Genomic DNA, 16,403 nt, shown 5'->3' on the forward strand with positions numbered 1-16,403 from the left:
CGTGGTTCGGCTTCTTCCCCTTGTGCATCGCCATTAGCATAGCAATGGCCTCTTCTTCAGTCAAATCAAATTCCTCATTCGATGAGGAATCGTCCACAAAATAGGAGCCGCACGAGCTCATCTGCAATACGTAAATCACTGTCAAACTACATCTTCATGCCAGATAAAAAAACTCCTAGTTTGCACGAATCTTTACCTTGGTGGAATTTTTTCGAACACGTTGTGTGCGAGGTGGAAAAAACCGGCCAGTCGGAGCCTTGATGGTGCTCACGTAGGCCGTATGTGGTGGGTGGCGGCTGCTTGAACGATTTCTGGAAGGCTGTCGGCTTCTGGAGGACTCCGCTTGCGGCGACGCACTGGCGACGACAATGATCAAAGAACCGCCCGCTTGGCGGGGCTGCGGGGGTCGTGCGGCTGCCCCTACTAGCTCCGGCGCCGGGGTAGCGCTACCACGGAAGGCGGTCATAAGATGCTACAGCCATTACGACCGTTGGAGCTCCGGCGAACATCCGTATCGGCCGTAAAAATGTCAGCGGGGTGGACCCAAATCGGTGGGTCAGCGGCAGCTACAGTGGCGCGGCTAGCGATGGGGATAGGCGGTGGGGTTGCGGTGGGTTTGGGGCTGGACGGACGGACGACGACGACGACGTCTCCAGGGAGAAATCGCCTGCTAGTGGGTGGGCGGCGGAAAATTTCGCATCGGGTGGTTGGCAATTTGTGGTCGATTGGCCTTTTTACATAACCAGGCGGTCGGTGATGTGAATTTGCATCTTTAAGTGTTGTACTTCCTCCGTCTCATAATATAAGAATGTTTTTGACACCATACTCTCCATCCCATAATATAAGAACGTTTTTTATAGTTTTTCACTAATGTCAAAAACGTTCTTATATTATGGGACGGAGGGAGTATTTTATATCACTTGAGCGGTGATGTAAAAAGTTATACATCTACGTCATTTGTTTGAGCAACATTTTTTGGGCCTCGATGATGATAAAAAAAACTATTATTTATACATCTACATCATTTATTGGATAGAAAGCTGTTACCAATAAATTTACATCATCTATTTGCATCTCCAAGTGTTTGAGCAACATTTTTAGGCCTCGATGATGGAAAAAGTTTCTAAATTCATGGGATACAAAGACATAGAGTCTAATTGGTTTGATGCCAATAATTGGCGCCAATTGTTGGCAAGTCTAAAATTTGACGCTCAATTGGTTGGCTATCAATTGGTTTTTGCTCATCTCTCAAAAAGTTATCAAATTTTGGCAACTTTTGATTTTGCCAAATGTTGGCTTGTCAAATATTGGCAATGTTAAACTTTGGCAGCGAACCAATTAGCCTCATATGCACCGTGTGATCTGAATCCTTCTGCCTATCTGACCGTCGACAGTCCCCCTCCCTCTTTCCTTCTGCTGGCGACAGAGATCGAGCAGACGACCACGCGCCGCCCGGCCGCGTCCCCGCCCTCCTCTTCTTCTCAGCCGGCAGTTGGAGTGGCCGCACGCCCACCACCCGCGCCGGCACGCCGCGCGGCCGCGCCCGCTCCCGACGGCCCGAGGCTCTTCCTCCGAGGCTTCTCGGCGGTTGGAGCCGCACCGCCCGCACGCGGCACGCCCACGCTGGCACGCCGCGCTCGACCCCCCCAGAGCACTGCCTGGACCCCTAGTTTTGGTTAGGTATGTCCATTGCACCGATGCCCTATTTCTGATTAGTACAAGCGCCTATGTCCAGTGTGTCCTACTCCTACTTTGAATGTCATGTGACGAATTGAGATGTTCTGGAAATTTAGATGTGCACCCCACCCATTAATTTATAGAGGTTTTGATGCATTGTGAATGTTTTATTTAGGCAGCAATGGCGAAATAGCAGGTGATGCGGTTCTTCTTTAAAAGCAAATTTTGATTCTAGCATTGGTGGAAAATGTGAATCGAAGGCATAATCATTTTCTTTCTCGATTGTTTCCTTTTTACATATCGGAAGTTTCTTCAGTTAGTATGCAGTCTGGTTCAAAGTTCGTCAAGATTATAGTGCCGGCTAGGAGGCTATCAGCATCTATCAGTGGCACAACTGTGGGTTCTAGTAAGAAAGTGCGCGGTGCTGAAAAGCTTGCTCTGCTGGTCCAAAGCTGTGCAGATGTTCGGTCTCTAAAGAAGCTGCATGCTCGTGTTTTGGCACACGGACTTGGCTGGGATGCGATCCTTGGATCTAAGATCCTTGGCTTGTATGCACATTTAGGCGCCTTGCCTGATTCAAGGCTTGTTTTCCAGAGTATTGTGAATGGCGATCTTGCCCTTTGGAATTCTGCCATGGTTGATTATTTCAGAGCTGGTTACTTGGAGGAAGTTATTCTTTTGTACAGGAGGCTGAAGTTGCATCAGCTTTGTTTGAATGAGAAAAGTATTATATTTGGTTTGAAGAGTTGCACTCAGCTCAGGAATTTGTTTTTGGGCAAAGGAATGCATGTAGATTCACTGAAGCTTGGCCTGAGTGGGGATAAATTTGTCGGTTCCTCGCTGGTTGGGTTATACTCCAAGCTTGGCAAGATTGATGATTCACAGCGAGTGTTTGAAGAGATCTTTGACAAGGATATTGTTGCTTACACTTCAATGATCTCTGGCTATTCTGATGTAGTGGATTCGTCTGCGTGGAATGCATTCGAAATTGCCAGTGAAATGATAAGGAATAGCTTGGAAGTAAACCGTGTGACACTGGTAAGCTTATTGCAAGTTGCTGGGAATTTGGAAGCCTTCCGGCTGGGTAAATCAATGCACTGCTATGCCATAAGGAGAGGAATTGGCGTCTCAGATGAAGTCCTAGAGACAAGTCTTGTTGACATGTATGCTCGATGTGGAGCTTATCAATTAGCGTATGCTCTTTTGAACAATTCAAAGGGAACCGTGGCTTCGTGGAATGCTGTGCTTTCTGGTCTTACTAGAACTCAAGAGAGTAGGGATGCAATCCAGTATTTTTCTGTTATGCTGCATCATCATAAAGTAACTCCAGATTCAGTAACCTTTGCAAATGTGCTTTCTGCTTGTGCTGAATTATGCTATTGTGGCTATGCTGCTAGTATTCATGCCTACTTGATCAGAAGAACTATAGCCCTGGATCTTGTTTTGGCCACTGCTCTTATTGAGGTGTACTCCAAGTGCAAAAGAGTTGTGAGATCCAGGCATCTCTTTGATCAACTGACGGTTAAAGATTTAGTCTCCTATAACGTGATGATACATGGTTATCTGCAAAACGGCCTGGCAGATGAAGCCACCACATTACTCAATGAAATGATGAAAGAATGTATTGCACCAAATTCTGCAACTGTTGTTTGCCTGCTCGCAGCTTTTGCTGATCAAAGGGATTTAGTAAGAGGAAGGTGGATTCACGGATTTGCAATTAGACATGGCTTTTCTTCAGATGTGGACATTGCAAATCAAATTCTGCATATGTATTCAATTTGCAGAGAAATTGTCGCGACAAAGATTGTATTTGACTCATTGGAAAAGAAAAACTTGTTTTCATGGACAGCCATGATGAAGGGGTGCTTATCTTTTGGGCGTGCAGATGAGGTTGTTCGATTATGTCAATTAATGCAGCAACACGGGGAGAAGCCCGATTCTGTCACTCTTATGTATGCAGTTCAGGCTGTTTCTGAGCTTGGACATCTGAAGGGTGTAAAAGAAATTCAATGCTTTGTTTACCATGCCTCCATGGAGAAAGATACGATTACCGCAAATTCTTTGATAACTGCATATGCTAAATGTGGAAGGTTGGATATGTCAGAAGCTCTTTTCTTCAGTATGGAACACAAAAACCTGGATTCATGGAATGCGGTGATCAGTGCTTATGGGATGCATGGATTTTATCTTAAGGTTCTTGAAATTTTTCAGCAAATGGAAGATGAAAAAATTAAGCCTGATGAGTTAACATTCACTTCTGTGCTTTCTGCCTGCAGTCATGCTGGCCTTGTTAAGGAGGGTTGGTGTATTTTTCAGTCAATGATTTCGCTGTATTCAGTTCATCCACAAGAAGAGCACTATGGTTGCATAGTTGACTTATTGGGTCGGGCAGGACATTTAGAAGAAGGATACAAATTCATAAAGCTATTGTCGTTGACTGATAAATCGAGCATGTATTGTGCTCTCCTCTCTGCTTGCAGAACATATGGAAATACACTGCTTGGGCATATTATAAGCAAAGAGCTCCTTGAGCACGGACCACAGGACCCAGGTACTTATGCTTTGATTTCAGAAGTGTATGCACAGGAAGGACAGTGGAATGAATCTGCTAATTTAAGGGCTAGCGCTAACGGAAGTGATTCAAAGAAACTTCCTGGCTCTAGTTTGATGGAATCAGTCTAGGAAGTAGGGAGGGTGTTTTGGAGCCCAAGCACACATGCCCCTGCAATCTGGATTGCTGGAAGTCGAGTCGAGGTCTGTAGAGGAAGGTGGAAAATGGAGTTTTGCTGGATCCTGTTGACAGGTAAAGTGATGCATCAAGCATTTGCCTCCCTATTCAGGCATATCTCGTATTCTCAGGGAGATGCAACCAGGTTCCCTTTTCTTGAAGCGATGGGGGGATAGTGAGACCCTAACCGATCCATGCGATACAGTCGACACCAGCGCCGTCGGTGGAACCGCAGCAGAGCCTTCATCAGTAGGACTATTGCAGATGATTGGAATGATCCGCGAACAGCCGGCGAGATTGGAAGGGGGCTCTGACTGTTGTCGCGGGAACGGCAGAACCCAGTGTCAAAATTCCCTGTTGGACGAAGAGGTTAGTACTTGTTAGTGTGTGAACAAATTCCCTGCACTGTTGTTTAGCACTGAGCTTGATTACGGTACTATCTGTATCTAGTTACATTGAATTTGTAAATGTAGACGCGTCATATTGGACCAGATTTCACTGCTGAACATCTGTTTTTGTCAGCTGCAGAATTAGAGTTGGGGTTGGTTCCGCCAGACAGGGCCCCTTGTCCGAGCAGAGCAGGCACCCTGGAGAAATCAACAGGGGGATTCGCAGAGAAGAGAGAACCCGAAAGAAAATGTCATCAGACCTGCTCTTGGGAGAATTATTTTGGAATCAGATACGGGAAAAGGAGGCTGAATGTCACAGATGACAAAATGCATGCAGAAAGTAGTGTGTGTTTGCGGTGAGGATGTCAACAAGTATATGCAACAAAACTGATCTAGGGGGTAGTTCTCTGATGGTGCATTTTGGTACGTTGGTTTTTTCAGGGGAAGCTGGGTGACCAGAACACACGCTCATGCTGGACATACTGTGATTTCGTTTTCCAGTGATTTCGTGGACAAGTTAGAAAGATAAGGATATGCGTCCATGCTGAACATATTTTTAGAACTTTTTGCCTGATGGTTGGTAGTTGGCTGACTTAAATATATGTTCTGTGAACAAGGATGCTTTTGCAGATTCAAATTCATGTATGCCAGAACTAACGATTGAACGGGCTGTGCAGGTTTGGACCTTACATGTGTCATCTGCGATTCAAAATTTAAAATTTGAATGCATGTATGACCCTATTTGAATTCCTGGGAGAGAAACCTGGGTAGGATATGAGCTTCGGTGAAGTGTGGCAGACATAGTTAGCAAGCTAGCATGAATCAAAGGGAAATGGACTGTTGTGTTTTCTTACTTTTGGAGATGTACTGGCTTTGCAGCCAAGCACCTCTTCACAGTAATACGAGTAGACCATGCTCGATTTGCATGAACAATGGCCTGCCAGAGATATGAGATGTAATTTATTTATTTTTGAAACAAGGCAAAAGATTTGCCATTTCATTGATTAAGAAGAAGGTTTAGACAGGCCACGAAGTGGCAAGAAATAAAATCTACTCTCGCGGCATTACAACACTCAAATGCTTGGCGCCCGCCAACGCCCAAAGCGACAACTCCTCTTTTATTTTACTAATGACGACCGTCGTAGGTGCGGCGGTGTTGCGGAAAACTCTAGCATTGCGCTCCGTTCAAATTTCCCAGGAGATTAGCATCATTAGTGAGGCGAGCGTCTTGGGGGATTCAGAACGAAGATATACGTTTCCATTCCACCATTCCCACACCGAGCCCCTCGCTGACCAAGTAGTAGCCTGAGTGTGATCCATGCCAAGCCAGCGAAGAATATCGTTCCACACACGAAGGGTGTAGCGACATTGGAACAGTAAGTGGGCTGCCGTCTCTGGGCTTTGCTTGCAAAGCGGGCATAGCCCGCAGTTGGGCCACCCACGTCGAGCAAGGCGGTCCGATGTCCAGATTCTATCTTGAAGTACAAGCCATGCGAAAAATTTGCACCGCGGAGGAGCCCACACCTTCCACACCGATAGGACCATGGCTGACGTAGTTAGGCCCTCAAACTGCGCCTTGTAAGCCGAGGAAGCTGAGTACGATCCGTCCTTGGTGAACTTCCAAATAATGGAATCCTCCACGTCCTCATCCAGAGTGACCGAGTCAATCTTCTCCCAAAGTGCGACGAACTGGTGGACATGGTCTACTGTGAGACCGTCGGAGAAGTCAATATGAGAGATCCAAGTGTTGTTTGTTAAAGCTGTTTGACCGAGCAGTTTTTCCTTCGGGAGAGGTCGAAAATGCCAGGCGCTAGGTCCCGTGGGCGCATGCCATCAAGCCAGGAGGAGTTCCAGAACTTAGCCACATGCCCATTGCCAACCGTGACAGAAGTGGCAGCTGCAAAAAAGTCCCTGTCTTCATCAGTGCATGGCGTACCCATACCAATCCACGGTCTTGTGGGCTCTTGCCACTCGAACCAGAGCCATCGAAGCCTAAGAGCCTTAGCAAACTTGTCCAAGTTGAGCACACCTAAGCCACCATGCTTCTTAGGCTTGCAAACAAGGTCCCAATTGACTTTGCATTTCCCACCAGAAACCTTGTCGGTGCCCGCCCAAAGATAGGCGCGACGGATAGAATCAATCTTTCTAAGGACCTTAGCTGGGATGTTGAGCGGCGTGAGGTGGTAAATGGCAATGGCAGTGAGAACAGCTTTGACAAGGACGGCCCGACCGGCGGTAGCGACATGTCTTCCTTGCCACGGAGGGAGTTTGCCAGCCACCTTATCCTTAAGGTGTTGAAAGTGGATCCTCTTGAGGCGCTTGACCGATAACGGTAGTCCAAGATATCTCATTGGAAAGGACGTGCGGACAGCCGGAAAAGCATGAAGAATGTCTTGAAGATCGACACTTTCACAACGAATCGGGGCGACAAGGCTTTTAGCACAGTTAGTGACTAAACCGGTAACCTCTCCAAAGGAAGCCAGGACAGAAGCAAAAAACTGGATGTCCTCCTTGATGGGCTTGACAAAGATGGCAGCATCATCAGCATAAAGAGAGGCACGAATGATCGTTGTCCTACCATAGAGAGGATGGAGATGCCCTTGAGATGTAGCCTTGTTTAGGAGATGGTGCAGGGGGTCAATTGCCAACACGAACAGTAACGGGGAGAGCGGGTCACCTTGCCTAAGACCGCGGCCATGCTTCAGAGGGTCACCCAAAATTCCGTTGATCAAGACCCTTGAGGAGGATGTGGAAAGGAGTGCCGAAACCCAGTCACGAAATCTGCTTGGGAAGCCCAAGTGCCTTAGAAGATCCAAGAGGAAATCCCACCGCACGGAGTCAAAAGCTTTCTTGATGTCAAGTTTGAATAATAGTGTCGGCGTCTTGTTGCGGTGGAATTTCCTTGCCAAGCTTCTCACATACGTGAAATTATCATGGATGCTCCTCTTCTTGATGAAGGCGCTTTGAGTATTAGAGACAAGGTTCTGCATGTGTGGTGCAAGTCTGGAGGCCATGACCTTAGCAATAATCTTGGCAATGGTGTGGATGAGGCTAATGGGACGGAAATTTGAGATGCATTCCGCCCCATCCTTCTTTGGAATGAGGGCAATGTTTGCGGAGTTGAGCCAATGAAGGTTGGATGTATGCAAGCTCGAGAAATGGTTGACTGCGTTCATAATGTCGCCCTTGATGATTTCCCAACAGTCCTTGAAGAAGGCCCCGGTGAAGCCGTCCGAACCCGACGCTTTGTCACTCGGCATATCAAAGATTGCCTTCTTGACCTCCTCTTCCGTGAAGGCAGCCCCAAGGTCAGAGAGATCGCAAGCGGGGGTTGGGATGTGATCCCAGTTGATATCAATGTTGCGGGGCGTCCCCCTCTTGGTGATCTCCGCGAAATGGTTTTGGATGATGGATTTTTATGCTCATGCTTTGTGACCCATCCACTGTTATGCCTAAGGCGGTGAATGAAATTCTTGCGCCTTCTATGATTGACTCGGAGGTGAAAGAAACGAGTGTTGGCATCTCCATCTTTGAGATTGGTAATTCTCGAGCATTGCCTTTTCCGCGCACGCTCGAGCACGGACAAGCTAACCACCTTGCGCTTGAGCCTCCTACGAATATCCAGCTCCTCTGCACTCAAAGGACGGCATTCTTGGGCCACATCCAGACGGAGAATGACCTCTAGGGCCATATGTATTTGTACCTTCGAATGCGCAAATATTGTCTTGCTCCATTTCCTAAGCACCTGACTTGTCTTCTTCATCTTGTGGAAGAGGATGTGGTAAGGATCTACATGGTTTACCTCTTGGTTCCATGCACTGTTGACGACCTCCTTGAAGCTGGGCATCTTGATCCAAAAGTTTTCAAAGCGGAATGATTTGGTCCTCGGTGGCCCTTTGTCATTTGCGAGGAGGAGAGGGCAATGGTCGGAGAGCGACGAGGAGAGAGCATGTAGGAGGTGCGTGCCAAAGTGCAGGTCCCATTCTTCATTGCAGAAAAAGGAATCTAGCTTGCTTAAGGTTGGGTTGTTTTGCTCATTACTCCACGTAAACTTCCTGTTTTGAAGATGTATCTCTTTTAGCTCGCACGCATTGAGGGCGTTATGGAAGCGAACGATGCGACTTCGGTCAACATTCGCACGGTTCTTGTCTCTCGCGCGGTAAATTTGATTAAAATCCCCATTAACCAACCACTTTTCGCCAGGGTGGGGCTTCTCACTGACCAATTCTTGGAAGAAGCCATCTTTAAGGTTGCTTCTCGTCGGGCCGTACACGGTAGTGAGCTTGAAGGATTCACCCGACGAGGATAGGGAGACTTTGGCTGAGAGGAAGAAAGCACCAATGTTTACATCTTGGATTTTGACAAAATTTTCGTCCCAGAGAAGAAGGATTCCGCCTCGAGTGCCAACAGACAGGGCGTTGAGCAAAACTCTTTAACCGATGTCCCCCTAGAAAAGAAGCAATGAACGGGTCGACATTCTGGAGCTTGGTCTCCTGGAGACACACAATGTGACACGGAGTGGCGGTGATGGTCTCATGGATGGTGGCGCGGCGATCAGGACAGTTCAAACCTCGGACATTCCAGCACAAAATACTCAAGTTTTGGTCTAACATAATTGATAGCAGATTACACCATGGCCAAGCTTGGCAGAACTAGCATCAGGAACACGTGGGAGCGTCACTAGAGCAGAATTACTTGACAGCAGATAGCAGATTACAACATGGTCAAGCTTGGCAAAAGTAGCATCAGGAACACATGGAAGCGTCACTAGAGCAGAATTACTTGACAGCAGCAAACAAACATGTACGTAAGCCTCGCCAGAGCAGGTAGCAGCGATCACCAGGACCAGCAGTAAACAGGCGAACACTCTAAGGGTTGTAGCTATCATTGGAAACAGAGTACGACCACAGTGGCTGGCCTCGTCCAGCTTACGCCGCCTCCTCGGCGACCTCCTCTCCAGGCCGCTGCAGGTCCGGTCCAGCTTCACCACCATGCTCCACAAGCGCATCTTCAACTGCCTGCGCCAGGTCGCAGTCGAGGTTGAACAGGGCTCTAAGAGCAGAAATTGTGATGTCCGGCAGCCTCCCCTGGAACATGGCAACGAACTTGCCGATGGCCTCATCGGTAGCCTGCTGGCCCTCGTCGATGATGCCCATACGTTGGCAGAGCAGCCTCTCTGCCATCTGTACAACCGGCATTGCCCTGTTCTTGGTCTGAAGACGCGGACTGCGCCTGCTCAGGTTGAAGCCCGAAACGCCTGCCAGCGTCTTCCGTCGAGCCGCGGGCCGTCTTGGAGGCGTGGAGCTAGGTGCAGGAAGCAGGGGTGGCTGACGAGCCACAAACAGCGGGGAGTGCACATCGGACGCTGCCTGGCTCCCAGGCGGGCTTGACATCGGGATGTGGATGGGTGTGACCGGCTCAGGCTCCACGGTCGGCGAGGGAGCAGCCCGGCGGGGCTGCCAGCTGCTAGGAGAGGAGGACGGCTGCAGATGGATGGCGTCACGTCCCGTTGTGCGTGGGGAAGCGGGTGGCTGCACCTCAATGACATTGCTTCCCAAAGAGCGGGGGGAAGCCAGCTGGGTCTCCGGCGATGCGGGGCGAATCGAAGCTTGCCGCGCCTTGAGCCCAAAGCAGGGGGCGACCCACCGTAGCCAGGAAGCATCAGCAGGGGAGGAGCCGACCACCACGATGTCGCGGGAGGTGGTGCGCGGGGAAGGTGGCGGGGAGCGGCCGCGGGTTTCTTCAGTGACTGGGCTAGCAGCAGCACCGGGATGCCCCACCCTAGACACGCAGTCAGCAGGACGACGGCGGCCACGCAGGCCGAAGGCAGGAAGGACCGAGCCGTCCGGGAGACGCTGAACCCGCCTAAGGTCGATGGAGCGAGCGTCAGGGGTAGCCGCGCCGAGCCCCCTGCGTCTTTCGTCATGGCCACCCCCCCGGCGGTCGTCTCTGTCATCGTGGTGGCCGCCGCGGTGGTCACGGCGGTTGTCGTCGTCGCGCCGCTCTGGGGCGCGAGACCTGCTGCGGAAGACGCGTTCCCGCCAGGAGGAGGGTCGATCTTCACGGCCCCTACGCCCACGGTCACGGTCATCATCCGTGCGGTCGTGGTCGCGGTCGTGGTCCTCATCTCTGCGCCGTCCAGCCATCTCCGAGTTGTCGCGCATCCTGGACTCGCCGTCGATGTATCCCTTCCGCCAGGTGAGAGGATGCGATGAGCGTGGCCGGCTGGGGACGTCGCCGTTGGCACCAGGGGTGAAATCCTTCACCATGGTGAGGTGCACCAGGACCCGCCTCTTCAGAGCACTCCTGCCCACAGCGGCACTCGGGCCCGAGGAGTAGCCCGCCGGCTGGTTGCCGGTGACAGTGAGGCGGAGGACCTTGGGGATGGCAGAGGGGTTGGCCGACCACGCCCAAAGGTTGAACGTGGAGGCGTCCTCCCGGCGCACGGTTTCCACGTCGAAGTAATGAGGAAGGTGTCGGGGCCGAGGACCTGGGTGGCCACCTCGTCGCACCAGGCATTGAGCGGGAGGTTCTCAATGCAGAGGTGGACGTGGTAGTACGCTTCCACCGAGTCCGCATGTGCCTCGAGACGCCACTTAGCAGCATGAATGTCGAGGCCGTCGTAGCCGAACCTCCCCGGTGACGCCGTGAGCAGGTCACGGTGGTGCTGGAAGGTGAAGAGGACGAAGAAGTCTTCCGGAAAGTGCAGCACCACTTTGATGTAGTTGCGGTTGATGACAAACTTGGTGGCGATGGCGTTCCTTATCTCCGTCGCGTCAACGCAGGGCCGGTTGCCTCCAAGCCACACCACCGCGCCCAGGTTGGACAGAGTGGCCGCACTGTCCTCCATAGCAGGCATGGAGGTGATGACGACATGAGCCTCCTCTGGACGCAGAGCGGGGTCACCCACGCGCGGCATCTCCGGAGCGCGAACACCCTTTTTTTATGTGAGAAGTGCACCCTCTGATTTTCAAAGCTTTTGTGTTTTTTGACGATTTAGGCTTAGCTTCACACCTTCGTAATTTAACCATCGAAGGTGAACTACAATGGAAAGTATTTTGAATACGGAGTGGTTTTGTTAAGAGTGTTTCAACTTTTTACAGGTGAGCTCACCATGCTTGAAGAGGCTGAAGTACCTGGTTTTTACTCCCTCCGCCTCTTTGCAAGCTAACCATTTTTTAGAAAGAAACATTGAAACTTTGAAAGGGCATTTCACATCTGATAATTATCAAGAAAAACAATAGTCAGTGCAATGGAAAGATCGTAAAACTAAACTTACATCAAAAATAAAGATGACAGAATACTTTATAACCAATATACTCCCTCCGTCCTTTAAAGATTATACTTCTAACTTTGTCGGAAGGTCAAACTTTTTCATATTTGATCGTATTATTGAAAAAGAGTTTCTCCGCTGTGTATTTCAAAGCAAACCATCATTGTCCACATCGCAATGCTGGGCGAGCAGCACATCAAGCCCAAAGAAAAAGAAGAAGAAATAAATGCCAAGGCAGCTCGATAAAGCGCGGAAGACCCGCGACCGCTGCGCCTTCCGGAAACAAACCACCACAGCCCGAGGCTCCGATCTACCGCGAACTAAGCAACACCTCCAAGAAGGGATGCGACGCCAACAACGTTGCTGCCCGGACAAGTCCTAGGGTTTCCCGCAGTACGCGAAGGGAGGCGGGGGATAGCTACTCCCGACACTCTCCAAGAAGGGATAGTGGCACCCACCGGTGTCACCGCATTGGAGCCAGACGAACTGGCAAGGATTTCTCCCGCACGCCAAACCCCACTGGACAACCGGAGCCGACCAGCCAAACCATCACCCAACCATGCGCCATCACGGTTGCGCCGCCACCAACGTCGTCTCGCTGTGAGCACCAGAGGCCAAGAAGACCGGAGAGAAGATTCAAGCGTCGGGAGCAGCAGCACCAAGGCCGAGCGGGAGGGAACCACCTCCACCGCCGTCATGTGGGAGGACCGCGCCTCCGGCACCATCGCGGTAGCCGTCCGGACACGGCAGCGGGGCATACCGGGCCACCCCTGGCCCGGCCAGGCCCGCTAAGCCCCGCCGGCCACGCTGCAGCAGGCTGGCATCGACGCCGCCAACACCCCGCCGTTCATCGCCGCTCGCCACCGCCTCTTGAGGGCCACGCCTGTCGTCAGCCCGCCCCAGCCCACGGGCCTAGATCTGGGCCAAGGCGGGCGTCGCCAGCCCGCGCCGCCGCGCTGCCCCCCGCCGCCGCCCAGAGCTCGCCCCCGCCCGCGACAGGAGCCCCCGCCGCCGCCTGAAGACACCGCCCGGAGCCGCTCCGTCTCGCGCCGGAGAAACCCTAGGTAAGGAAGGGCCGGGGCCCGCCGCCGCCAACGTCGCTTGGGCCAGGCCCGCGGCAGGCGCCGGCGCCGGCGGCAGGGAGGAGGAGGAGAGTAGGGGAACGCTCGCGGGGAAGGAGGGGAGGCGGGGACGACGCGGTCGCGGTCGAGACCTATCCTCTCCTCTAATCGAACAAGTCCTGTTACCACGCACTTTTGTATTTCACTTCCAATATCTTTGATCGTATTTATATAATAATACACCAACATTTATGAAATTAAATTAGTGGCATTAGATTCATAATAAAATATATTTTCATCATATGCGTATTTGGTTTCAAAATTTTTACTTATTTTTGCACAAACTCGATCAAATTTTATGATAGTTTGACCCTCCAGTAAAATTGGAAATACATTCTTTAAAGAACGGAGGGAGTATACCATTTTTTCGTGCAAATGTTCAACGGAAGAAATGTTCATTATTCGGACTCTGATGCTGGAAATGACTCCCATCGTACGGCCGGAAACCTGTCCGATGAAACCAACGCGAGGGATCGGGCAGTGGTTGGTGGCCCATTCTTTTCTTCCCACTCCCCCCTGCCCTTCCGCCAAAGCGTCAGCCGCCGCCTTGCCATACCTCGTCGTCACCGCCGGCGCCGCGACCTCAATCCCGCGCCCTCCGCCACCTTCTTGGGGACGCGCGTCGACGCCGCCGCCGCCGCCGTTCCCCTTCTTCCCCGGCCTCCGGGACATCCTGCTGCTGCCTCCACCTCGTCCCAGTCTTTGGCCACTGGGCCTCCTTCCTTCGTTCGAGGTACGAGCAGCAGCTAGGTTGATTTCATCCAGTGCAGCATCACTTGTCTTAGTTGTTGAATCAATAGATGGATCCCACTACGGTAGGGAGTGGGGAACTTCACAATTTCTGGGTGCACAACCCGGCGACCAACTAGATCCGCCCCTGGATCACGTATTAGTGTCCAAGATCTGGATCAATTGTATGCTCCCGTAGTGTGGCATCAGGCCGTTCTACCGATGCTTGCAAGAGTTTATTATTATTATTATTATACAAATCTAATGCAATTCTGTTCCTACAGTTGGACATGGCATCATCTGCTACCATCAGTTCAGTTGGCGCTCAGGCCGCTCTGGTTTCAAAGCCAAGGAATCATGGTATCAGTGGCTTAAAGGCATCCTCATCAATTAGCTTCGAATTGGGATCCTCATTCCTGGGCAAGACCGGGTCTCTTCGGGCATCTGTAACCACAAGGGTTGCGCCAAAGGCGAAGTCCGCGGCTCGGATACTACCGGAGGCATCTTACAAAGTGGCGGTACTTGGTGCTGCTGGGGGCATCGGCCAACCATTGGGCTTGTTGATCAAGATGTCCCCTCTGGTCTCAGAACTGCGCCTGTACGATATTGCGAATGTCAAGGGAGTCGCCGCTGATCTCAGCCACTGCAACACACCCTCTCAGGTTATGGACTTCACTGGCCCTGCAGAATTGGCCAGCTGCTTGAAAGGTGTGGATGTTGTTGTCATCCCCGCCGGGGTCCCAAGAAAGCCAGGGATGACTCGTGACGACCTTTTCAACATCAATGCGGGCATCGTCAAGTCACTTATCGAGGCTGTTGCAGACAATTGCCCTGGGGCCTTTATCCATATTATCAGCAACCCAGTCAACTCCACAGTGCCGATTGCTGCTGAGATTCTGAAAAAGAAGGGTGTCTACAATCCCAAGAAGCTTTTTGGGGTTTCCACCCTAGATGTTGTCCGGGCTAACACATTTGTAGCTCAGAAGAAGGGCCTCAAGCTCATTGATGTTGATGTCCCAGTTGTTGGTGGTCATGCTGGAATTACAATCCTGCCTTTGTTGTCAAAGACGAGACCATCTGTCACCTTCACGGACGAGGAAACTGAACAGCTGACGAAGAGGATACAGAACGCTGGGACAGAGGTGGTGGAGGCGAAAGCGGGTGCTGGATCTGCTACCCTGTCCATGGCTTATGCTGCTGCCAGATTTGTCGAGTCTTCGCTCCGCGCACTGGCTGGTGATCCAGATGTTTACGAGTGCACGTATGTTCAGTCTGAGTTAACTGAGCTGCCATTCTTTGCGTCCAGAGTTAAGCTTGGGAAGAATGGTGTTGAGTCCATCATTTCTTCTGACCTGGAGGGAATAACCGAGTATGAGGCCAGTGCACTTGAGGCATTGAAGCCTGAGCTGAAGGCCAGCATTGAGAAGGGCATTGAGTTTGCGCACAAACAACAGGGAGCTGCTGCCTCTGTTTGAGTGAGGAGAATGATAATTCCATATGAAGAGGACAAAGGCAAACTGATTGTCCTTTTCTAGTTTTGCAGCCTAGAGTGTGGACATGTAGCACTATGCCCTGGAGCAGCTATATTTCTGAATTGTTGGTCAGTTTATTATGATTCCAGTTTACATGAGGGCGTGAAGCCCCAAACGTGCACCCTGTTCTGGGTCCTTGTTTTGTTTGACACATAAATTTTGGTCCTGTTCCACCTGCTGTTCTTGTAGCTTCCTAAGTTGACGAACTGTGGAATAATAATAAAGCCCATCTTTGATCGTTACCAAGGCACACCATGTAGATCCGCCCCTGCTCGTGGCATCATATTGTATGGTGTCATAGGTTACTAATTGCTGTTGTAAGATGAGCCAGTGGGATGAATAATACTTTCCGCAAGATTTTTGTGCAACATCATCGTACAGATGGCCCCCTTTGTACAGATCCAGGATCTGATTGTCTGAGTATCATACAACTGCCATCATGTTCTGCATAAGCATAAATTATTCATCCATATCAGGAGGCAATTGCTGCATTCTGAATAGATGATTATGCTAATTAGGGGAATTTATCTCCTGATACGTTTCATTTGTTTGCATTTCATAGTCTCGTGGAATAAATGTTTTGAGTATTTGTGCGTAGTCTGGGATCAAAGCCCTGGTGCTTTCAGATGGCAGGGACAGGCATGGTAAAATTCTCAACTTTTTATTCGGCTCTTCCCTATGCACCCTACCTTTTTCTCTGTTAATTTAGTTTTGATTTCTACAGTATACATGCTCGCTCCCTTATACTGGTATAAAGAATTTGGGCCGTGTTGTCTTGTTCCTGCTGTTGTTTTGCTAGGTGAAACCTGGAAGGATTAGGGGAGAAAGCAGGGGAAGAGTTAGTTGATGTTCTTGGGTTTCTGGTCAAAAGATTGGGTGAAGTTCAAGCCTTGAATGTGTTAAAAGGATATGCATTTTGTGCTGTCCTGATCAGCTCTATTTCCTTTTTAGGTG

At 50.5% G+C, this 16,403-nt stretch overlaps 2 protein-coding genes across 4 annotated transcripts; both read left to right on the top strand.

Annotated features, from left to right (window-relative positions):
* The first annotated feature begins 1,368 nt into the window (after nucleotides 1–1,368).
* LOC123160226 (pentatricopeptide repeat-containing protein At4g21300) lies at nucleotides 1,369–5,724 on the top strand. Of its 3 annotated transcripts, XM_044578037.1 has the most exons (4): nucleotides 1,369–4,774; nucleotides 4,934–5,150; nucleotides 5,236–5,370; nucleotides 5,472–5,724. In XM_044578037.1, exon 1 carries the CDS (start codon nucleotides 1,999–2,001, stop codon nucleotides 4,357–4,359), a length of 2,361 nt encoding a protein of 786 aa, XP_044433972.1. In that variant the 5' UTR covers nucleotides 1,369–1,998; the 3' UTR covers nucleotides 4,360–4,774; nucleotides 4,934–5,150; nucleotides 5,236–5,370; nucleotides 5,472–5,724. The 3 variants fall into 3 exon arrangements, with proteins under 3 accessions (XP_044433972.1, XP_044433971.1, XP_044433970.1); XM_044578036.1 differs by having other exon boundaries at nucleotides 4,928–5,150; nucleotides 5,236–5,724; XM_044578035.1 differs by having other exon boundaries at nucleotides 5,236–5,724.
* A 7,921-nt stretch (nucleotides 5,725–13,645) lies between these two features.
* Nucleotides 13,646–15,789, top strand: LOC123157230 (malate dehydrogenase, chloroplastic). The gene is made up of 2 exons (XM_044575486.1): nucleotides 13,646–13,921; nucleotides 14,202–15,789. The coding sequence occupies exon 2, from the start codon at nucleotides 14,208–14,210 to the stop codon at nucleotides 15,390–15,392; it is 1,185 nt and encodes a 394-aa protein (XP_044431421.1). The 5' UTR covers nucleotides 13,646–13,921; nucleotides 14,202–14,207; the 3' UTR covers nucleotides 15,393–15,789.
* The last annotated feature ends 614 nt before the right edge of the window (nucleotides 15,790–16,403 follow it).

The sequence above is a fragment of the Triticum aestivum genome, chromosome 7B (assembly GCF_018294505.1).
Source record: "Triticum aestivum cultivar Chinese Spring chromosome 7B, IWGSC CS RefSeq v2.1, whole genome shotgun sequence".
NCBI classification, from domain to species: domain Eukaryota; kingdom Viridiplantae; phylum Streptophyta; class Magnoliopsida; order Poales; family Poaceae; genus Triticum; species Triticum aestivum.

Coding starts and splice junctions, on each gene's coding strand:
- LOC123157230 (XM_044575486.1), top strand. CDS start 14,208: ATGGCATCATCTGCTACCATCAGTTCAGTTGGCGCTCAGGCCGCTCTG.
- LOC123160226 (XM_044578036.1), top strand. CDS start 1,999: ATGCAGTCTGGTTCAAAGTTCGTCAAGATTATAGTGCCGGCTAGGAGG.